This window comes from Periplaneta americana, chromosome 13, assembly GCF_040183065.1.
Source record: "Periplaneta americana isolate PAMFEO1 chromosome 13, P.americana_PAMFEO1_priV1, whole genome shotgun sequence".
NCBI classification, from domain to species: Eukaryota; Metazoa; Arthropoda; class Insecta; order Blattodea; family Blattidae; genus Periplaneta; species Periplaneta americana.
The window spans coordinates 69,696,044-69,722,078 of NC_091129.1; the positions used below are offsets into that span (position 1 = coordinate 69,696,044).

The following is a 26,035-nucleotide window of genomic DNA, read 5'->3' on the forward strand; positions in this document are numbered from 1 at the left end:
TCGGTAATATTGTACATTGTAGATCTACTACCTGACGAAGTTTCATTTTAAATTGTTCTGAATTACATACGGTCTTTGTCGCACAGATACTTTGCCCCAGAAAGAAGGCAGTGCGCATGATCAGACATACTGTACAACGAAACAAAACTAATTTTATTACCTCAACTAGTCGTTCTTTTGTGAACCAGCTCGCTCGTCCTCTGATCATGCGTACTGCCTCCTTTCTGGGACTGTATCTGTGCGACAAAACTTATATCTAAGACTGTACTTTGCAAAGAACACTGTCAGCATTTTACGAATCTTCTATCGATATTCTTTCTCTTTACAGTGCCACTTACACGATTCAATTCTTCAACGTTACCATGTATATCAGCTTCTCTCATATGAAGGGTTCAGAACCATAGTGAGCCAAGCGCCATTTACTAAAACCGTAGAAAACAAGGGTTAAAATGAAGTTATTAACATAATTTAATCGAAACATATAGCAAGTAAAATAAAGTATACATATTAAAACTAAATATATGTCAATCTTCATTACACTATGGTATTTATTTAACTTTAACCCTTGCTTTCTCCGTTTTTAATAAATGGCGCTTTGCCCACTATGGCTCTGAACCCATCATATAACGTAAAAAAAAACACACACACACACAAACGGCTTACTTCAAATAACTAACTTCTGTAATAGGGCCTATATATCAAATTATCGTATATATTCTACAACAGATAATAACTAGAGAGCGCATTTGGAGTTTGTAAACCGAAAGCCTAAACTGTAACATCGACTATAGGTGTGACTATGAGCACCATGTACGAGTAACACAGTGCAGTGTAAGGCTAATGTCTTCATACAGCCAGAACCACAACTAAGCTTGGAGGTACAGTCATTTGAGCTACATATTTCTAGTGTTAAATGAATGCACTTTAAAATATTAAACCACCTATTTACAGTATATATTTATTCAATTTGGAAAACATTAAAATCGGAATAAATGAAATTTGTTGGATAATCAATATTGCATGTAGGCTATATTTTCCAGTTCAAGTGATTATCAAATTCAAAACCTAGAAACGTAGTGCTTATATATTCCTTTAGATCAGTTCCATTTAATATAATATTGCAGAACAACTGAGCATTATGATGGGTACTTAAATATGACTTCACTGGATTTATCAACATTACGTGCTATATGTGCTAGTTTGTTTGCATTGAACGAATAATTCCTTAGCTTTAATACTATATTTGTAGTGTTTATGAAGAGGTCATATTGTTGAGTAGTGATAATCACACTTGTATCATTTTAAAATAATTGTACTTTTGATAAATAATTTACAGTTAAGATGAAATCATTAATATAAACCAAAAACAATAATGGACCTAAAATTGGTTCCTGGGAAATTTTTTTTCTTTAATATTCCTAAATTTATAGTGAATAACTTTGTCAGGCCTACTATCTGATACATATTAATTAATTAATTCATTCATTCATTCATTCATTCATTCATTCATTCATTCATTCATTCATTCATTCACAGTTCTCTGCCCAAGGGCAGGTCTTTCAGTATCAACCCAGCAAGGTCCAGTCTCCCCTATTTTCAGCCTTCCTCATAGTCTCCGCTTACGATCCATATACTGTATCTTTATGTTGTCTGTCATCTGATATCTTCCTCTTTCACAAACTTTTCTCCCGTTCACCATTCCTTCCAGTGCATCCTTCAATAGGCAGTTTCTTCTCAGCTAGTGACCCAACCAGTTTCTTTTTCTTTTCCTTATCAGTTTCAGCATTACCCTTTCTTCACCCACTCTTATAGCACATCTTTATTTTTTATTCTATTTTACACGCTCCATTCTTCTCCATCCAGATTTCAAATGATTCTAGTCGTTTCTCTTCACTTTTTCGCACTGTCCGTGTTTCTACCACATACAATGTCACACTCATACAAAGCACTTCACTAGTCTCTTTCTTAGCTCTTTTTCCAGAATTCCACAGAAGATATCCCTTTTCTGTAAAAAAAAAAAGCGTCTTTGCTATTGCTATCCTCCTTTTGACTTCCTAGCAGTAATGGTACCCATTTTCAATTTGTGCACTTTTCATAAATATGTACGACGGTAGATATCGCTGCACATCAACCTTGAATTGACATGTTCCCGCACTTCTCCATCAGAGAACGCCACTTATTGTTGTGATTGTGATATTATTAGCAACAGCTCTGACATACAATCAGGCATTGATTCATCTCCATTTATGAAAAGGAAATTCTTTACAATATGGAGTAAAAATTCTCTACACGGAAGTAACGGTTTCAGTTTTTAATCTGTTAGAACCCTCACATCCTCACTTATGACTTTCCGCCTCAACGTCCTAGGTCGGGATTGAATCCGCATAGCTTGGATCTAGAGACAAGCACGATGGCCTCTGTATCACCGTATTAAACAAAATTGTTAAATTCCGAACTCTTGTGTATTGCAGGAACCAAGGCTGAACGCCTCACGCTGTTGAATGGAGTGCGGGCGTCAGAGAGAGCAAAGAGGTTCTACATGCTGCCCACCAAGTCTCGCGAGGAGATCGACTTTGAGCTTGTGAACTTGGATGTTGTCAATCTGGGCGAAACCTTCAGCGTTACTGTCAACATCCATGTAAGTTATATTTATTAATTTCGTGTTAACCTGTCCTCAAAGATGCTAATAAACGCGTGTCAGAGGTGGGATATGTGACGGAGAAACATGTGGGGCCACCGGCGTGGCTCAGTCGGTTAAGGCGCTTGCCTGCCGGTCTGAAGTTGCGCTCGAGCGCGGGTTCGATCCCCGCTTGGGCTGATTATCTGGTTGGGATTTTCCGAGGTTTTCCCCAAACGTAATGTGAATGCAAGGTAATCTATGACGAATCCTCGGCCTCATCTCACCAAATATCATCTCGCTATCACCAATCTCATCGACGCTAAATAACCTAGTAGTTGATACAGCGTCGTTAAATAACGAACTAAAACTCAAATCTGTCATATTTAACCTCAAATTTTAATTACACATTTCTAATAGTAGAAAATCATAAGATGTTAATGATTAGGACCTGCCTCTGACTTTAGATATCGGTATGTAATTACGTTGGGGTGAGGGATTTCAATGTGTTTCGTTCAGCAGTGAACTTTATTTGATCGGTTACATTACGACCGAATACTGCTATTCGTAACAGACAACATTCAACGTCCTGTAAAGAAGAATAATAGCAAGATGCCGAGGACTAAATTTGTGACAATTTCAAATGAGGAAATTTATTAAAAATGATACAGATTTTGAGATAGATAATGCTTGTGTAAAATATTTCAAATATGTCCTCACTGTTTCTGCAGAAGTGGAACGACGTTTTTCTAGATGTAAGGCTGTGTTTTCTAGCATCATGTAATCATTCTCCTTTGAGAATTTGAAAATGTGATTCGTTATTTATGCAACAATACATGAAATGAAAAATTATGTAAAACAATAACGTAATACATCATCATATTAACGTAGTGAAATAAAAAGGCTGATACTTGTCAATATTATATTAGGTGTATTTCCTACAGACAGAAAAATAAAATGTCTTTAAAATAGTGCAATTTTTCTTTAACAAGTAAAATAATGTCTTTAAATTTTTCTTTAGTAGATAGTTGTGTTTCGAAGTCAAAGGAGTGGCTTTCAACCACCCAAATACTGAGGACTAACTTACCGTGTTGATAAACATGAGTTCAAACGAACGAAAGACACTGCGTTAATTCACCGCAACTCTTCGACGTACTCAAAGTTAGAGGAGTATATTTCTCAGGCCTAGTAATGATAGTCTACATTATTACACATCGTTAAAAATCGAATGAAATAACATGGCGATAAAGAGCAATGAAATGGGGAGGTCAGGACACATCTAATAGCTGTACTTCGTAGCGTTACGCTCTTACTAATAAACCGCGTATAATTTTTATACTATACTTATGCAGAGTTGGGACAGAAAACGTTATTAATAAATCATGCATAAACGTAGTATAGTATAGAAAATAATGGCCTCCTCCCTAACAGCTGTTCGTATCGGTTGTCATTTTATGACGATGGTTGCCTTGTAACCACATAACAACAAATCAAAAAGCACAAGATTAGAAAAATATTGCTGTAGCTGTACTGTTCTATTTATTAAAATATGGCGTGGTAATCGATCGTAATAAAATATTGACAAAACTGTGACGTAGTTCTATAACAGTTGTAGTGTTATAGACGACGTATATAGTGATTATTAGTGAGGAATTTACATAGGCCCTACTACTTATAAAATAATGAACTATTCTCTGTATAAGTGTAAGGCACTTAAATGTCTGTATAAGAGGATTTATTAGTAAGACCGTATGTATAAAATAATTGCATAGTGAATGAACTTATACTGAGATTACATGCTGGAATCACCTAAATAAACGCGTCTCTAATACAGACAAGGTCACTGTTGGCATGGGAACAGATCCAGACCACACTCAAAGTAGTAGCGTCCTGGTAGTAGTCTGCTGTTCAAGCGATGCTAGCGCTCCTTGCCAAACCCAAACTTTCGTTGGAAAGATTATAGCGTCGTTATTCTTAATGTACTTGGGGAAATTCTCGAATCGGAAATAAGCGGTGAAGCTATCCGAGGAAAATGTTTCTAGCCACATAGGCTGCACTTCGTCCGGTACAATACTCATATACTCGTGGAGATTCTAACTTAGATTCCAAAATGGCGTTATGATTCTAAATATTAAGACATACTCCAATATTAATTTAAATATGCTGGCACATATCCATTATGAATATTCTTTTATGCGCAAAAAATGGCTTTCCGTTCTGAATGTAACTCGACAGTTTGTTTCATACGACTTTATCCAAGGAATTACGTTGTCTATTTAACAATGACAATTTACAAGAAACATTGTTTTTTTCTCACTCTTGGAAATAGATTGTACATATTACTTTCATATAAACTGTATTTTCCTTGATAACACTGATAAACAAGTGGTAGATATCTGACGTTGTGTTTACTGTTTGTAATGCAGTTTTTCATGCTGATTTCAAATCTGAAAACCGTTTTGCTCTATCACTTCAGGTTTTGAAATTATCGACGAAAATTTATTTTTACATGGAACACTGTCGATTTTTTTTGTCATTTTTCGTTATTTTTAATGTAATGATGAAAAATTTCGTAGTTTGTGTTCTGTTGCATTAATATACTTTCATTTGTTTCTTTTTTACTTATTTTCATTGACAATGACAGTGGACGGTGAATATTACGGCATCCAGAGGTTGTAGAAATTCACCAGAAGTGTTTTTCTATGTGTGCGGCTATGTAATAGACAAATCCCATCGGAAGACTTTTACGCCGTTTGCGAAGAAAGCACATGAACTATAATTTGATTCTAAGGTGGATAGTAGTAAGTCATAGGCACCACAGTTCATCTGTTCGACCTGTGCATGCAACTTGCGCGGTTGGTTAAGTAAGGAAAAGAAGAACAAACATCTGGTATTTGGAGTTCCTATGATATGGCGTGAATGAAGCAACCACATCACAGACTGTTATTTCTGTTTGGCAGACGTCACTTCTCCTCCAAAACTCGTACAACTGTAAAGTGACCTGACGTTTCTTCAGTTTCTAAACCAATTCCACATGATCCCGTCACTTGTCCAATACCAACAGCATCTGCAGAATACACAGTTACTGAAGAAACGCAAGAAGAATGTCCTCTTTCATCTCCTGCTAACGACTCAGACTCTGATTACTACCAACCTGGAGAAGATATTCATTTGATGAATAATGTTAAACTCATATGGGATCATGCGATCTCATACGGAACCTGACACTAACGAAAGGTCAAGTTGAAATTCTCGGTACATCTTAAAGAATTTAATTTCCTTGCACAACGAATTCACAGTTTCGGCACAGACACAAAGAACTTGTGAAGTTCTTTGCAATGAGTGACACTATTTGCTACTTCACGGACGTTCAAGGTCTTATGTCAAGTCTCCGGATGGAACACAGCATTGAAACATGGCGACTGTTCATAGACTCATGTAAGACAAGTGAAGGCAGTATTATTACACAACGGAAACAGAAATGCTTCAGTACTGGTTGGATATTCTACGCACCTGAAAGGGACGTTCGAAACCATATCTCTACTTCTTAAAAAAAATATGGTATCACATAAGTTATCACATTTCTCATGGGAATGCAGACAGGGTACACCAAGTACTGCTACTTCATCTGCGAGTGGGATAGCAGAGACAGAAAGAACCCTATATAAAGAAAAATTGGCCAGTCACAAACAAGGAAGATCATTGCTGACAGCCACTTCCAAGACTTACTGGGTGATACTCAAAGAGATGCACGGGTGGCATTGAAGTCAGTCGTAGCCAATTTCCTTGCAAATAATAAATCGACTGACTATGTGAATGTTGTTCTGAAGTGCATCAGTGTGTACAGACAGCAGCACGTCCCACAAAATACATATCCTCGACTCACATCTTGATTTCTTCCCCGAGAACCTAGGTTCAGTCAGCGACGAACATGGTGAACGTTTTCATCAAGGCATCTCGGTGATGGAGTCACGCTATCAGGGTCGATGGGAGTGCAGCGATGTTGGCTGACTACTGCTGGACGCTTGAGCACGACATGATAAATGCTCAGCACAAATAAAATTCTACAGCCAAGAAATTCAAACAAAAAAACACACCTTAAATTAAGAAAGTATATTCTATATATGTACATATGTATTTTACATGTGTATTATGCCTCCAACTATGTTACTATTATAATTATATGCCATGTGGCGCATTTGCACCATTTTCTTAGCTAAAGCCATGTTCATTATTACTCCATGTAGCAATAAATGTTCTACTGAAATTCCAGTCTGTGAGTTGTTAAACATAATGGTTGATGTCGTATATCTCAAGAATGGTGGGTAATAGAGACAAATGGTTTGCATATTCGGAAGCAGCATGTTAGAACGCTTGTTGGATACCAAGATATCCACCAAAAATGTTTTTTTGTTATTCAGTGTAATTTATCTACTTTTCTTTGACATTCACAGAATATTTGACAGAAATATACTAATCAGCTTAAGCTTTCATTTTAAAAAAATTGGATTCATGCATATGAATACTAAGGAAACACAATAATACTATGTATCTCCTATAAAATAAAGATTAAATTCATAAGTTTAAGTACTACATATGATATGGTACGACTTTAGCTACAATCTCTTTGTCCATTAATATGACAGTGACATTAACTTTCCGTCATTCGCTCCGACTCTACTAGTGTGCTCATAGATGTCGCTAGTGCGGAGAAACTTCGTCAGAAGCTATCCAGAGTGCACCACGAGCGGTTATAATATTATGCTACTTTTAATTGAAGACCTCCCCGTAAAAAGGATTTAACATCAAATTATTGAAATATGTTATTTAGGCGGAAATAGTAATTTTGAAGAATTTATTTATTATAATATATTATAACATTCAATTGATGAACAAATTTTTATCTTTGGTTAGTCAAATGGTTCTGCTAGTAAATATAATTTCAACGAAATTATGTCCCTGAAATTATTTTCCATACTCCTGAAACATGAATTACAGTTTTGTTGGTTACATTATTATTCTGGGGAGATCTTCAATTATTTCAACGGAAATATTCAGTTCCACAAATTGCAACATGTAAATAATCATTAAATGTTTAAGTCCTTAAAAATATATGCCATAGTAAAGCCAAAGCAATATAATAAACACTGCAATGTCTTTACTGAAAATATATTCTCAATCGCACATCTCTCATTACTTTGTGCACACCCACATTAATAAGGTTATATTCATATTAAATTACTAATTATTGAAATACCGAGCGATGTTTCTAAATGGTAGGATACTCTGTTCGTATTCGGGAGGTCCCAAGTTCAAATCTCAGGAATCTTCTATTCTCACCGGCGTGTTTAGTGATTTCTTCCGTCATGAAATAAATATAAAACTAAAGACATATTTCAGACATTGTAGCAAAATGGCAATACATGTTTACATGCTATCCAGTAGCTGGCAGCAAAATGGAAGTCCAGTATACCATTTACAATAGATAGTCGCGATATGACCTCACAAATAAAGATATCACAAGTAAATATCATCCAATTAAAAATAAGGGAAAAAATACTTCACAGGCAAAATATAAATTAATAACAGTCTGTTGAACTGGGTATCTAATGTGTAGGCGTAGACACGCACAGTTCCTTAAGTTTCTAAGTTGACAGCTAGAAAAAAGTACGCAAGAGTTGATATACAGATATACTGCCTAGGAATATTATTAACCTACATGAAAGAAAGGTCTAGGATCAGCATCGCTATCGTATTATAAGACACGAATGTTACAATATGAGTATTCAGACTGCATCGAGAGATCTGATTCATGTTTTCCGTTTCTAATAAAAAGCCAGTTTCTGGTCGCTCACCCATTATTACTCCATTCAGTTTATACGGGGTTGTTTCCGATCTCTGATAACAAATTTGAATGACGTCATGTGCGTCAGGAGTCACACGACAGTTGAACTGTGACGCGAGGTGACAGACCAGTAGTGCACGGTGTATCATAGTAGCAATGCCCAAGAAAATCGAGCCTTTTTGGGAGGGGTACATAACAACCCTTTCCGATGCAAGTACAGTTACGTGAAAATCATAGGAGCATCCAAAAAACGTGGTTTCTTTATTCTCAAGAGAAGTATCTTGTGTACCTAATAAAACTGGCAAAGCTAGGATGGGATTAATTCCAGAGTGGAAAAGACAAGCAAATCCACCCCCCGTCACAAGTCGACGCACCCCACAAGATGATACAAATTAATGCCAGACTTATTTTCACTTAACTGTACTTGACATCAGAAAGAGTCGTAATGTATCCCTCCCAAAAAGCCTCGGATTTTCTTAGGAATTTCTTCTCTGAGTCGCCGTACACTCTGACTATGAGATCACTCACTTCTAGTCTGTCATCTCGCGCCACAATTCAGATGTCGTGTGACTCCTGACGCACATGTCATTCAAATTCCTTATCAAAGATCGGAAACAACCCTGTATTTTATATAGTAGACCCTCACTAATACGTTAACCAATTTAGTAGGGCCTAGGTCTATTTAAACGCTAAATTTTTAAGACACCGATCTTTTTCCATTAAAATGTGTTTCAGTTATGCGTTTTCAAGTTGCAATTTACTTTTTTCAATAAGCGAAATTCGCCAATTTATAATCACTTCATCTCTGTTATTTTGAAAAGGAAGGAATTAATTGTGTCATTCATGTAGATTTTTCGTTTGTTACTCTCAAATTTTCATGTCTCTTTCCATTTACTTTGAAATGAAGCTGCTGATCAGTAGTTGTTTATCGCTGTACAACTAAAAATAAGAAGTCATCAATCATCTGACTGTCCAGTTTCAATTTTTGATCATAAGACATAAGGTGAAAAGAGTATTTTTTATTTCTGTTGCTGTTGTTTTCTAATATGGTGGATCTTAATGACCACGGTTTATGAGTAATAAGTGCTTACTTATAGTCAATTTGATGAATGACTGCCCAGCAAAATCGATAAAGAAGACTGAAATTGGTGATTTTTCAAAACAGTGTCAAATATATTAAAACTTGTATCAAAATTCAGGAGACATAAGTTGGTATTTGTATTTTTATAATTGTGTTGCTATTGCTATCTAGAGTGGTATAATAACTAAAGAAATTCCAGTTTCAACTGTGACCGAACACGTGTACTGCTCATTGGGTCCTCAAATTTCTTACGTGTTATTATATCCTCAGTGGTTTTCCTTATTTGTATTATTTTATTTATTTATTTATTTGTTTATTTATTTATTTATTTATCTGTATTGTATTAATTAAGAAATTAGTAATAGTAATAATAATAATAATAATAATAATAATAATAATAGTCTAATAAATCTAGCACCCTCTACAGAAAATTAAATATAAATTCATAAAAAATATATTTTTCACCTTGCGTTTTCTTATAATAAGTCCCCTTTAAAGAAACATATAAACGAAATTTCACTGTACTCTATAAGCAAAGTTGTCTCTTGAGCCATTTCGCAAGCTATAACTAAGATAATTCTTTACCTCCCAGCTCCCACTACCGCTGTTATAGCTCTTCCGCTTTAACTGTTTCCGTTCCTTTCGTGATACGAAGGAAGTATTCAGAATTTACTCGTCGAGCAGAACATTTTAGGCCAGATAAATGTCTGCATTTTATTGCAATATTTCTTCATATTAAGCGGTGCCTTTTTTTATTATTATTTACTCCTCATGTGAAATACCTGACATTTATTCAGTTCCGGATGCACTGATACTTATTAATTCATTTTTCCCGACCTTATATTTTCCACTTCATTTTCTGCTTTGTTCTCCACAGGTCTCTGCAGTTTAAAGATATTTTTTTCTTCCATATAACCTGTATTTTGCAGTCTCAATCGATATTTTGGCTCGAAGAGAACTCTGTTCGTAAAACGGGACTTATTGGGACAAAACCCAGCCAGGCTATGATTCTTTTCCGCAGTAGACGTACAATAAATTGTGTTTTTGTCTCTTACAGAATAGATCAGACAAAGAAAAGACGGTACAGGCAGTTCTTTCTGCAGCTAGTATCTTCTACACCGGCATCAAGGCACACGTCGTCAAGAAGGCAACAGGAGACTTCAAAGTAGCTCCCAAGGCCAGTGAGTATCTGCCGCATGTATTGTTAATCAGACGAGTGAATTGTTGATTCAGTTTCGAGTCCTAGCGCAGGTATTAGAGTAGCCTTCCTTGGATACTTCAGTTTGCTTTGAAACAAACCACCATTTCCTAGTAGCGCATTAGGAAATGGAAAACTACTGAAACTGATCATGTCCGATGGGACTGGAAGAATGTTAATGGATTTGAGCCTACTCTTAAATTGCAGGTCATTCGTTATCTTGTGAAACCAAATGAATTCGTGCGCTGTAGCTCACAGTAATAACTTTATGGTAGAGGGTAGGGGAGAGTCGGGTAGTATCGGACATCGGGTAATATCGGACAGTGAGTTTCTTTCATCTACCACACGATGATAGTACCTGATTGACATGGTTACATTTCTGTGATGTCGCATAGAGGAACGTAACCATGTCATTCAGGTATTACCATATGGTGGTAGCTGAAAGAAACGCACTGTCCGATACTACCCGATGTCCGATACTACCCGACTCTCCCCTAAGTGAACTAGCTAGCTGCAAGTGAAATCAATGCGAGGGAGGGAAACTTCCCAGTCTATTTTATTCTTCCCCTTACGCGCAAGTGGATTTCACGAGATAATGAATGACCTATAACAAGATAGGACTCTCCGTTAGATAAGATGGAAACTATTGCCAACAACTGAGTACTAAACATAAACTTGAATTGAAAATATTTGCGTTAAATCTTATGGAAAGCGCGTAAAGTTCTGTTAAGCTGAAAGATCATGGGTTCGGTTCTTCATTTGATGAGTTTTCCCTATTCCCTCAATGTAGTTTTGTGGCTATAAAAACCTTACTTTGTGATTACTCTCGCAATATCTAAATCTATATACAGTACTATACAGTAATGTCTAAATCTAAACACTTTACATTACGGGAACATTAATGGCAGTGTGCACCATTCTCGTTCATTTTGCCCGTTTATCAGCAATCACGGAAACATGGTTAATTCTTGACAATGATCAAGTTACAGATGCGGTGCACCGACATTTTTCCTCGATCAACTCGGTACCGTCAGCTGACGGTACGCTCGCTTGAGAAGAATCATCTGAGCGCTAGGTTACCGCACTCTGTCAATTATCGCTTCGTTTTTGTTTGTCGGACTGCTTTCAAACATCCTCGCAGTTTTCAAATAACAAGTTTCAATAATCATGGAAGAAAAAAAGAAAAGAGCACCGAACTTCTCACAGTTCGAAGTGGGAATTCCTTTAGAACTCGTCAGCAATTATGTATCCATAGCCTATTACAGAATGAAAGTACTGACGGAAGTTCTCTAAGAGAAAAGCAGGCTACCTGGTTGGATTTAACCTCACAATTCACATGAGTTATACGTGTTTACATAATTCCACATAATTTGTAACGTAATTTATACAGTGGTTATTTCATATTATTGGTAATAATTTGGGAAATTTCAGTATACGGATACCTCACTGACAATTATCTTGAAATAGGCTACTAAAAAGAGCAGATTTGTGTTTGTCGAATGCTCATCATCTTGCTTACGAAAATACACATTTCAGTGCCAATAATTTATTTGGGAAAATTTCAGTATACGGATACCTCACTGACAATTATCTTGAAATAGGCTACTAAAAAGAGCAGATTTGTATGTGTTTGTCGAATGCTCATCATCTTGCTTACGAAAAGACACATTTCAGTGCCAATAATTTATTTGGGAAAATTTCAGTATACGGATACCACACTGACAATTATCTTGAAATAGGCTACTAAAAAGAGCAGATTTGTATGTGTTTGTGAATGCTCATCATCTTGCTTACGAAAAGACACATTTCAGTGCCAGATTTTGGGAAAATTTCAGTATACGGATACCTCGCTAACAATTATTTTAAAATAAAAAAAGAAAAAAAGAAAAAAAAAAAAGCAGTTCGTCTGTGTATGTCGAATACGCATCATCATGCATACGAAAAGGAAGTTTTTAATACCAACTTATTTTGTGTGCACAAAGTTGGAATTTTCGAGTAAGAGGGAAAGGAAAGTATCCTTGTTCTGAAATTTATCCATTATTTTGTGTTCACAAGGTTGGAATTTTGGAGTAAGAGGGAAAGGAAGGTATCCGTGTAATTTCTCTTAATTCAATCGTAAATAGCCTAATTGTCCAAAACGTCATGTAGGTCCTAATAGTTTCAAACGGCAAATCTATAGCTAATAAGTGATAATCTCGCATTCTACAAAATGGTCATTTAGTTTTGCTATATTATTACCGGCATAGAATAACTGCTTTATTATTATGTTAACAAAATTCGACAATTAGGCCTAAATAATATTTTGTCCTCAAGTAAAGTCTCGATCTTCCAAAGCAGAAAAATATATAAAACATTAGTCTATTTTGAGAAAAAAGAACATTTTTATTATTCATCTACAAACTTACTCTTTCTACAATAACACCAATTCTGTTATTTCCGCAGTAATTTGCGTGTTCAAGATACATAATTTGATCTTCAATTCCATCAAGTAGACCTACGTCAAATCGTGCCGCCATTTTGGTTTTCTCGCCTTGACCATGTTCAATTCAAGATAATCGTTCCCACACCCGTGATCAAATTTGATCATCATCAACTCGCTTGTTTAACTTTGATCGAGATTGATAATCCGCAAATTGGCGTTGAAGATGGTCAAGTGCCGACTTAACCATGGTCAAATTTTAATCGAGAATAGTGCAAACGGGCATAAGTATGCCAAATAATCGCCAACGTGTGAGTATAAGATGAGTAACAAGAAAGATATGACGTTTAGGAGGAAATGAAGGATGAGTATCAACAAGAGGTTCAGGAGAACTGGAAATAAATGAAGGATGAATGTTAAGAAGAGAATGAGGAGAATTTGGAAGAAATTAAGGATCAATGCTAGGAAGAGGATGAGGATAATTTGGAAGAAATGAAGGATGAATGCTAGAAGAGGATGAGAATAATTAGGAAGAAATGCTAGAAGAGGATGAGGAGAATTAGGGAAAAATGAAAGATGAATGCCAGGAAGAAATGAGAAAAATTTAGAAGAAATGAAGGAATAATGCAAGGAAGAGGATGAGGAGAATTTGGGTCTGATGTTTACATTTAAAAAATAATAATTAAATACTGTTATGGAACATTTTAGAATAAACAAAACATGTTAAATTACTTCCTACAATTACTTCTCAGAAGCAAAGAAATCATAAAATATTCTCCTTAGGCTGGCTTTACAGGAGAACAGAAAAAATATTAAGTTACTATCCAAGAACTCTTCAGAGAACAGAGGAAATGTTAAGTTCCTCTCCTAGTACTTTTCAGGAATACAGAGAAAACGTTAACATACTCTCCCGTAACTCTTTAGGAGAATATAAAAACATGCTAAGAAACTCCTAGAGTTCTTCAAGAGTGCAGAGGAAATGCCCATTTCTACTCGCATAAATTTTCAAAAGAACCGTCGAAATATTAAGTAACTCTCCCAAAGTTTTCGAAAGTAAATGGAAACAAATTAAAATGTGTTCCCACAAAATAAATTATTTTGAGGAAATTTTCACAAGGACTAAGAAAAATTAAATTGCTCTTGTGGGAATACTCAAAAGAAAAGGATAAATTTCAAATTACTCTTCTGGAATGTTTCGAAAGAACCGAGAAAGAGTTAAGTTCGACTTTTTAGAAGAAACGAGAAAATTTTACTAGTCTTCCGAACTCGCCACAAAAAAGGGGAAAAGATTATTATTTTAATTTGTTATTAACAAATAACTTATATGTCAACATATTATAATTGGAACATGAAGTAAGGCCACTAAGAGAAAAGAACCAAAGGAAAAGGATTCGATCCGGTACAGTGGTTTGAACTTCGGCGTATCTCAGTGATTAGTGCACCCAGTACGTAGAACTAGTGGTCTCGGGTTCGATCCTCGGCGTCAGAGCGAATTTTTCTCCATTGATAACAAATGGTAACCATCACAGATAATTCTGTAGGCCAAGAAAATAATCTTTACATTGATTGTTTTAATCTCCCTGAACTTTCAAAAAAATACTGAGGAGTGTAATATATTATTCTATCGAAACACTGAAAGAGAATCAGAAGAAACCTAAATTCTCTTTAGGAACATTTCAGAGAAAATAGAGGAAAAATTAAATTACTCCCTGGGAACCAATATCAGATAGCGAGAAGTATTGCAATTACACTTCTAAAAATTGTCAGAATGCATAAGGGGAAGCTGTTTGTTTTTAAGAATTTTGACAGGATAGACTGAGCGAGATTTCGGATAGCCTCAGTTAAAACCGCAATTTGATCTCAAGATGTTATTGTAGTAGACACTGCATTGTAAAGCAAGCTTATTCTGATCCCTTCGCTGACTTCTGTAACTTTTACTCCAATGTTGTCCATTCATTGCTATACGTAATTTCTATTGGTGTTAAACGTACTGCAGTCTACATATTGATTGGGAAAGTCTCCAATCATTATGTTTTTTGTTGTAAATATTTAATACAGACGTACTGGATTACGGTGACAGATCATGTATCCATAACCCGGTTAAAGTTTTATAAATGCGGTGTAATCTCATTACGAGCATGGGCTGTCTTTGGTTAACCCTAATACCAGTCGGCACTCCAAATTTAACTGTAAACAGTACGCCAATAGTTATTCTCTATCCTCCCTATTTCATAATCATATTTCCGTATTTTAATAACGTACTAACAAGTTAAAATTCTCCTGAACCTTCCCACACAGGTTGTGTAATGTGGTCCATATTTGGTTCGCCTCTATTCACGCTGGTATCTGGATCCATAGTTATTCATTAGAAAATAAACCAGCAGTTATTATGAAATACTGGTCGAACACTTTTCACTGAGAGTTTATATTACTCTTCACCGACAGACGAATAAAAAAACTCATTATCTATTGCTGTCGGAATTAAAGAACCGACTTCTGACAGATTTGTACAGCCTACTTTTGAAATCCCTTCTACTCACGTCTCACATCGTGCTGCCAATAGGAAATAGACTCGCCACTCGCCTTTCGGGCGTTACAAGATAAGTGTCACATAGATTCTTAACTCTGTTGTCACCACCGCCATAGATCAGTCGGCTAAGGCACTTGCTGCCGATCCGGAGTTGCGCTTGAGCGCGGTTTCGATCCCCGCTTGGACTGATTACCTGGTTGAATTTTTTCCGAAGTTTTCCCAACCGTAAGACGAATGTCAGGTAGTCGATGGCTAATCTTTGGCCTCATTTCGCCAAATACCATCTCGCTATCACCGCTAATTAACCTAGTAATTGATAGAGCGTCGTTAAATAACCAAGTAAAAATATCAGTTGTCATCATATTTGTAAACACTTCCTTCCCCGCTTATCAGTAATGAACACAAAATCTCAGCCTTCCTGCCTGTCCCCCTGCTCTCTGTCTACGAATCTGGGGAGGCATGCTGTTTTCTGCAATGCTGCACTCTGGTGCTGCATCTTCCACGTGCTTCACTAAAGATATCAGAAGTCAATTCTTTCGTTGCGATTACAGTAAGCATTGGCATTTGTAGACATTCTGAATTTTTAATTTCATTTCATTTATTGTAATCCATAGATCTTACATTAGCAATGAACCTTTAAGATGTGGAACAAGTAAACATTTTATAAGATTGCAATTTTTACAATTTTTTGGCGAGATGTGGTGAGCTGAGGCCGAGGATTCGCCAACAGATTATCTGGCATTTGTACGAGTATTATTGTTCGGGAAAACCTCGGAAGAAACCGACCAGGTAATCAGAACAAACGGGAATGAAGTGAGGTGAGGCCGAGGACTCACAACAGACCAACCGGCATCAGTCCTATGCCTGGGGAAAACTTCGGAAGAAACCAACCAATCAGACCAGACGGGGGATCCAATCCAAGCTCGAGTGCAGCTCCTGATCAGCAGGTCAGGGAGTCTGCCGACTGAGCTACGTTGGTGGCTCTACTAAAATATACAGTATATAGCAATCAATTATTATATTTACAAACGCAAACGATTATTCATCAGTTGAGCTATAAAATATAATACATAGCAAGTAAGTTAATTAAATTTAAAAGCATAAACAATTCAATAAGTTGAGATATACAAAAATTGATCATATATCATGCAAATTACGTCAAATTACAAGCATAAACAAGCGGTCCTCCGAAGCCGCTGACTCTCTCGACCGGGCCCCGTGGATGTCAAGCATGGTAGCTGGTGGCCAGCGGTGGAACCCACTCCCCTCCCGACGGGAGAAGGTCTTACACCTCAGACCGTTTGAAGGGGGAATATGGGGGGGGGCTGTTGAGATGTAATGGTACACGGATTTGGAAGGATGGCGGGACTGGTAGTCAGGGTGTTAGTGGTTAGGTCGGTTCGACATAGGTGGGGTCGATGGGCTTGCAACTCATCCCATGGGCGCACAATATACCTCAGGTCACGGTGCACAGGGATGTTCCCCCCCCCCCGCCCAGTAGGGAGAGAAAAAAATTCATCAGTTGAGCTATGCAGATTACTATTCAATTTAAAGCATATACAATTCTTCAGCCAAACTATACAAACTTATACAATAGGCTACATAGTAAACAGATTAATTCAATTTACATGCATACTTTCGTTAATCTATACAAAATTATACTATTCATATCAAGTAGATTAATTAAATTTATAATCATAAACAATTCATCAGTTGGACTATACAGACTACTATTCAATTTATCGTTATTTAACTCTCAGAACGTTTCACGTCTTTGAATTTTATTATCTCTTGGTAATGGTGGTGAAAGTTTACGGTTTCTCTCTGCATCTGTTGTAACGTGATCATGAATTAAGGAGAATGTATTAAATAATGTGAATTGAAATAAAAGCATTCTCAGAAAACATGTTTTATTACTGTCCTTAAATGTCAGAAAATCCTTTCTACTTGGCTGCAATTAGAATTCAGACTTGAGAATTTAGTCTGGAATATTTAGATAGGATATTAGATGATAGAACCCAAGAGATTCGGGAAGACTGAGAAATAGAAGGCGAAATTTCTGAACCCAAACAGACGTATAATAATGAAGTAATGTGATGGGGAAACAAGACTATCCCTAGAAAACCTTCACTTTCAGTCTCTTGGCATACCTATTAAGATATGGGCGAAAGTAATTTCTCTACTGCAACGACTAATTAATAAAATATGCTTACTAAATTCCTCATAAGGAGGAATGGGATGAAATATCACTACAAGTAGATTTACTGACAGAAGGAAACAGAGATAGCATCAGTTAATTGTATAATGGTCACCAGATATACAAGCCAACCTCGTAATCCAGTGCGTTCCGCTCATTGGACGCCCCTGACTATCATCTATTTTTATCGTAAAGTGTTAAGACAGAGTAGTGTTTAATCTAGCCAGACAACGTCATCATATTCCTTTCATGGTAAGAAATAAAGGAAAATATATAACTAATGGAAAGTATTGATGAAATTAAATTTCTAAAGTTGAGGAAAACTGGAGAGGTCAGAAGAAGTCCTATCCCCTGATCTCTTCCACTGCCAAATATTCCAGAACTGATCGGAATGATAAAAGATCACATAACGAGGTTTTTCCGAGGCTTTCCCGTGTCCTGTAATAGGTCTATTAGAAGTTTCATTTCACGAACACACCACATTTCATCTTATTCTTTTCATCAAATTTGTGTATTATAAGAATATGATTCTAGGATAAGATATACGAATTTCATTGGGCAGCAGTTGATTACTTACCTCTGATATATTCACGACTTAACTCCGGTGCAGTCCACACCTGTGGAGTAACGGTCAGCGCGTCTGGCCGCGAAACCAGGTGCCCGGGTTCGATTCCCGGTCGGGGCAGGTTACCTGGTTGAGGTTTTTTCCGGGGTTTTCCCTCAACTCAATATAAGCAAATGCTGGGTAACTTTCGGTGCTGGACCCCGGACTCGTTTCACCGGCATTATCACCTTCATCACATTCAGACGCTAAATAACCTCAGATGTTGATAAAGCGTCGTAAAATAACCTACTAAAAATAAATAAAATAAACTCCGGTGCCAGACGGAAACGCTCTATTAAATTAAGATAAGATTCTCTTCATTTGCTCAAGGTGGGTGATGGGTGACATTTTAAGGTAGAGAGTTTATAATATTGTACACTTTATTCCCTTACTGTAAATATTCTTACATATATAATCAAAATAATATATGGTGAGATACCAAAGATCGAAGATGCCTTGCTACAAACCATTTATTTAAAGCACTAATGTTACTAAATAAGTGTTCATGGCTTTAAATGGTCATGTAATAAAATGAGTAACTACACATAAAACTTGCTATATGTATAAAGGAAAAATAATTATATTTTGTTATAATCGCAACATAAAATATACACACAATACAGGATTTGAATAAAATTAATGCACATAATTTATAACAGCGCACCTCTCCTGAATATTGTCTCAATTCGTGCCAATGTAACAGTTACAAAATAACTGTTTTGATATAATATATTATGTGTATTGAAGGAAGTGTAGCCAGTAGTGAAATGAACGTAACAGCTAGAAAATTACAAAATTTAAGCAGGTTATCAAGTAATGGGGTAAAAATATTGAAATTGATACTTGTATTTTAATATGAAATATGACCTGCCCACTGATTAATTTTGAAGGGCCGCGGTATTTTGACCGTGCAAAGGTAGCATAATCATTAGTCTTTTAATTGTGGACTGGAATGAATGGTTGGACGAGAAATGTACTGTTTCTTATTATTTTTGTTGAATTTAATTTTTAAGTTAAAAAGCTTAAATTTGTTTATGGGACGAGTAATACCCTATATTATATTGTACCGACTGTAAGTTGCATTGTGATCAGATGAATGGTTTTTGAGTTATTCAGATTTTTAAAAAATTGCAAATTTTCATGCATATCTCTCTTTTCACGGCATACTCATGTTTAGAAAATAACTAAGCTTCTAGGTTTTTAACTTTGTATATGCAAATGGAGAGATTTTTTTAATATGCAACTACAAAATTTTAGTGTCCACTAAATAAGTTTATTTTTTTTTAATTTTGAAAATGTTAATGTATCGAAAACATGTTTTAAGTTTTGTTAACCACAGTATATGAGCCGTTGAGAGAAAAAGTGGTGTAAGTCAAAAATGGATAATAGGGGTTAAAGTAAACATTCTGTAAAATACAGCGCAAAGTAGCAATTAATATTCAATTTATTTAAACTATTAGAAGTCAGTGGATAGCACGAAGGACATATTAATTGCTACTTTGCGCTGTATTTTACAGAATTTTTACTTTAAACCTCATTAACCAATTTTTACTTATACCATTTCTGCTCTGAACGGCTCATATAGAATATGCAGTAAAATTTTATGTTCGTAGCATCAAAATTGTAAGAGCCTTTACACTTTGGACATGATGAAATGATCTGAAAAAAAAAACGTGAGGAAAAAGCTTGTAAGGTTTGCATGTAATTCAAATTCAAAGATGCAGCTGTTTAAATGACATAATTTGTATGCCTCCAAGCTCCGCAGAGCACTAAAACGTGCTCGAAAAAGAGATTGTTGATTAATTGTTCACAAAAAAAAAAAAACAAAACGCCATTTTGTACTAAAAATGACTAAAATTTGAGCCGTCTTCTCCCTTAAATAAATAATTCATAGTTACACGAAATTCACTTACCATTTTGTAATTCTATAATTCGAAAATAATATTATCCGTGAGCGGTGGCGATCTACTTGCCAGACTCTAGTGTCAGTAGACAGCGGGTAGGCTTATGCTGGTCGCTTAGGTTTCATTTGCTCTATATTTCCAACGTACTGTATATTTATATTACGCAGTATAGCTTACGTTTTGTTCACCCCTATTTGACGATGATATCGAATAAAAAACCTACTAATTATCTCAATACCAACGTTGCTATATAAATATAATATAAACACATGTATTTACAGAGGTTTTGTTTTAGTAAAACCAGAACGAATTGTGTTGTACTTCCATATGAATGATTTTATACACAAACGAAAATAAAAATCGCTATCGGTTTTCACCTGAAAAAAGTATAAAACTGTAGTATATTTTGTCCAGTGTTATTACACACTCACGTCAATAGAACATTACGCATTGTATCAACGCCAATATTTCACCTGTGGATAATCGAAGTTACCATCTCAGCAGCGGGGACAATAATACTCGTATAAACGCTCACAAGGTAGTTATCGCAGCGTTCCCGCCATTCATTAATTGCATGTAATCATACATTACTGCCACAATCTCTATTAGGCCGCTACACGTATTAATCGACATGGGGGAAGACGGAAAACAGCGGGACATTATTCCTTCCTTTGTTCAGGTAAACCGAAAAATGATTCGTGCATAGGGAAGAAACTTTTTTCGATATGTGAAAATATACTGTTATTCATTACACGTTGAAACTTATAACATATACCTAATGCTGTGTCTGAAAATTTGAAGTCAGACTGGTTCAATAATTTTAAAAAAATTATGCTAATTTCAACATTGACATCGCTTGCTTAACAGAGACAATGAGTCACGTAGCACTATCATATTATTCTGTCATCACCTAATTAACAACGGATCAGATTCTTGCACTAATATGGTACAGGGTGAACCAGTCAGAGCTAGACTCCTAACCCCACTCACGGTGGCTGATTCATACGTAACGACGCTACCATATGCGGAGGATTCGTTCCGCGCTTTTGCGGTTAGTATTGCGTAATGATGTGCTTACCGAATTCACAATTCATGTTCGAAATGACGTCCTTGTGATATCTGACAGGTTGCACATCTCTTGAAGACGTGTCCAGCAACTCGCCGCAGTTCGTTCTCCGAAATGGCTCAAATTTATGTCATGTAGCGGTTGTTCGTGAAAACGGTGTGGATTTTCACTGTCCCAATAACCATTTTTTTTAGTGTTCACATAACCACGTAATATTTCTTAATATGCGGAATAGAAAAACAATAGTCATAGATAATGTAGGGATTAATTACTGTCTTCTGCTCTTACAGCGGAAAAACGCTAAAAACTTTTGCAACAAACCAATAGCCTATATTTATTATTTCCCTTATCATAGACCTATATTAATGGCTCTCCAACAAAATAATTCAAATGGAACACTGTAATTTAATGGTAAATAACGGGTGTGTAGTAGAGTTTAAGCTAGGAAATAAATTTTTGTCGCAAAAATGCACAAATAAAAATTATATTTGTGCAAATTACGAAATACTTGTGTAATATCATAAATAATTGTGCATACATATAAAATTAATAAAGTATCCAGAAACAAAAAGCTATGTAATTTGTTTCTTGGTGTTTTATTACTTTCAACCCATCTTACCACACTCTAGATATACTTAAGTACGTTTAGAATCAATTACTTCTGAATTTACTGTATATCACATTAAAATACGTTATTTTTTAAATTCTTTACGTGTAGGCCCTTCAAGATTTATTGTTAGCAGAGTGCTAACTCTTTTTACTAAAAGGCGGGTTTCTAGTTTCTCGCTCACAATTCACAGTATGCGATGGAATTACAGAGGAAATTGTTCACTTAACTAACATGAATTGTACCAACTCTATGAAATTCATTCCTGAACATCTATTGCTCAATATATTTTTGAACATTGTCCATGTCATTAGCATTTCATTTAACTTTAGATTAGTTCATACACATCTCTGATTTCATTTTCTCCATTATCATCTTCGTTTCTGAAGTCCAATGTGGTTGTCGCATTTTTGCACATTTATATACAAAGTTTGTTGCATTTTTAGAAGTGGAGTAGCAAAATGCGACAAATGCGACTGTGACTTAAACCCTGATGTGTACAAGGTTACGCCCGATTTCTATTCATGCAAGCATACTCCATTATAAGGTTATTATTATTATTGTTATTATTATTATTATTGTTATTATTATTATTATTATTATTATTATTATTATTATTATTTTGTGAAGCTGTTGTAGAGTGTGAGTAGAATGGTTATGGTTATGGTACGTTTCAGGTAATCATGGTGTAGAAGCAAATACATTCAAATTCGGGCGTAACTTTTTACACTCGGTACAGTGCATTTATTTTGCTAGGGCCCGCTCTCGGAAGACCAGTATGTGCGGTATTGAAGAGCGCAGCTGTCCATACGCGGCTCGCATGGTGGTCGATTGAGAATCAAGAACACGCGAGATAAACCTAAAACGGACAGCTATTTGCAATTTTAAAATGTAAAAAATACTTATCTTTTCAAAGACAATGTTTAAAGTATTTCCCATTTCCTTCGAGGCAGGAATTGCAGCATTTAAACATGTTTTGAGTCACACGTTGCGGCTCTGTTCCGAAATATCGGCTACTTCTTCTCGTATGTTTCGTGACGTCTCGATTATATTTCTTGTATAACACTAAACTCGTAGTTTGAACTTTTTCACATTTTTATGAACAGTTTTCCTGTTGAGTGAATCAACCCTAGGAAATCGTTCCCGAAATTCTGTACGACACTGAGCAGGTGATTCGATTTTAAAAAGTGACAACAAATGAAATCCTAGAACCGAGTCGCAAACAGTAGACACAAACAGAGAGCTGAAACCTCACTGCCCACATCTCTAAAAACAACTGACTCATACTTCATGCCGCCTTATTGCTGCCTGTCTACTTGGCTTAGGCTTGCGTAACTGCCGTCGCCGTATTCCATGAAGTAGCGAGCCCAACCAAAATAAATGTACTGTACTTGTACAGATATGTGGTATATATTCAATAAAGAAGAAGTAATCAATAATACAATAATACATAAATTTCGTTAAGTTTATTTCACTCTTAATGATATTCACAATCCTTACAAATAAGAACCGATTATTTTAAAAGACTAAATACCACAATAACACCCAAAAGAAAGCAAAAACTTTTCACGCAATTACAGGAATCTAAGAATCTCCTGTAACGCTTTCATTCTATATCATAACCACATTTTGTTGGATAGAAAGAAAAGTGAAGATATTTGGGTACAGTTACAAATGCAGGACATTCTAAAAGCAATTAAAGATTGCCAGATTAATTAGCGAGAAAATGTCGAACTCGTAAAAGTATCTCAAATGTCACGTATCAACCAACATACAGTCTGTCCAATATGTACCTATGCACACAATCAGACAGAATGCAGCCATTCGTACTCTCAACATCTTTAATAATATTGACATGAAACCTTGTTATAGAGTTGGTACTCATTACAATATAGTATTTATAGTTTGTACGACAGTATTGGGACAAATTAAAAGTGTTTTTCATTAAATTTAGTATATCAAAATGCTCAAATGAAGAATATTGTAACCACAATTTATGCCGGCATTGGATTCAATAACTAAGTACTAGAATCCATTGCGTGGAGAGACAATATTACAGAGCAAATGACAGGTCTACATCCTGCATTTGAATGCTGCTTAAAAGTTGCATGTCCGAGTGAAATCGAAGCCCAAGTTTGTGTGTCTCTGAGAATATAATTTTTGCAAGCACGTTATGTTCATGAAAATTAGATTCTTTTTTCTAGATAGCTGACAAAAAATGTTTAGTGTTCATTACACATTTGCGTGTGTATGTTGCGTAAGACTACAGTGATTTATCAACGGGATTAATATCTCACGACAATAATTTATTTTTCTCCCTATATTCTTGATTCAGTTCCGGTATAAATTAAGTTTAGGGAAAGAGTGTCTCTAATAACGTAAAGTAATTTTGAGCTTATGGTAAAATATATTTTCTTACAACAGCAATTAAGAATGTAATTTTGATAATGATGGTTACAAAGGGATAGTATTATGTATGTTATAATCATTGCTGAGGGGATCATCGTGCTAACAACACTGTACTTCCATTCTGGTTGGGTGATCGTCCACCTCTACTGCGGCATGTGGACGTGAGGCCAGCAGCCTACTGGTCTATCTGGGCCCTTAAAGGGCTGTAGTACCATGAGTTATAATCATTACTAGCCTATTCCAATTCCTACTTGTACAGTGCTCTCATTTTACGAAGGAACTTTGCATCATTCCGCCGCCGCGCAGTGGTCCAGAATGCAAATTTAGCGGGACAAACTAATATCTTTACTGCTACCTAACAGAATTTTATGAAATTTTACACAGTAGTTACAGGCAGCATATATGTTTTGTATGCAAGCTCTCGTTACGTTGGTATAAGGGGAACTACCCCTTATATGGGGGCGCAATTAGACAAAATTAGTAACTTTTCTCATATCTAACAGTGTTTTATGAAATTTCACACAGTAGTTACAGGTAGCATATATGTTATGTGTACAAGCTCTCACTACGTTGGCATAAAGGGAACTACCCCTTATATGGGGGCGCAATTAGACAAAATTAGTAACTTTTCTCATATCTAACAGTGTTTTATGAAATTTTACACAGTGGTTACAGGTAGCATATACAGTATGTTTTATTATACAAGCTCTGATTACGATGCTCTAAGCGAAACTATCCCTTATAGGGGGACGCAATTAGACAAAATTAGTAATTTTTCTCATATCTAACAGTGTTTTATGAAATTTTACACAGTAGTTACAGGTAGCATATATGTTTTATATACAAGCTCTGATTACGTTGCTGTAAGGGGAACTACCCCTTATAGGGGGACGCAATTAGACAAAATGAGTAATTTTCTCTTATCTAACATATTTTTATGAAATTTTATACAGTAGTTACAGGTAGCATATATATTTTGTACACAAGCTCTCATTACGTTGGTATAAGAGGAACTACCCCTTATAGGGGGGGGCGCAATTACACAAAATTAGTAACTTTTCTCCTATTGTATCTAACAGATTTTTATGACATTTTATACAGTAATCACACGTAGTACATTTTTTTTGTATACAAACTCTGATTACATTGGTATAAGAGAACTGCCTCTTATAGGGGGATGTATTTAGACAAAATTAGTAACTTTTCTTCTGTTTAACAGATTTTCATGAAACTTTATACAGTAGTTACAGGTAGTGAACTTGTTTTGTATATAAGCTCTAATTCTCTGGATTGTTTTTGCTTCGACCTTATACTTGCTGTAATGGAAAAGCTTTCTTGGGCAGCCACGACTTTTTTCAGGGGTACGTTTTCTCTAAATTTTCATTACCATCACGATGAGAACCTAATTTAATAAGTAGCTCGCTAAGACAATGTTCATTTCGGTAAAAAGAAAACTCATATTCTTTATCCTCTTGCTCTCCAACGATAAATTATCTTATGGGAGAAGTGTAACATTTTAGGTACTATGACATCTGTTGGGCACTCGGCAAACTTGTTT

General features: G+C 35.8%; 1 protein-coding gene across 1 annotated transcript in view; it reads left to right on the forward strand.

Annotated features, from left to right (window-relative positions):
• The window catches only part of LOC138712020 (hemocyte protein-glutamine gamma-glutamyltransferase-like), a 116,905-nt gene that overhangs the window by 72,545 nt on the left and 18,325 nt on the right, over positions 1-26,035 (forward strand). The window contains exons 10-11 of the mRNA XM_069843404.1: positions 2,472-2,638; positions 10,601-10,724. Of these exons, the coding sequence (XP_069699505.1) occupies positions 2,472-2,638; positions 10,601-10,724 (291 nt within the window). The remainder of the gene's footprint in view (positions 1-2,471; positions 2,639-10,600; positions 10,725-26,035) is intronic.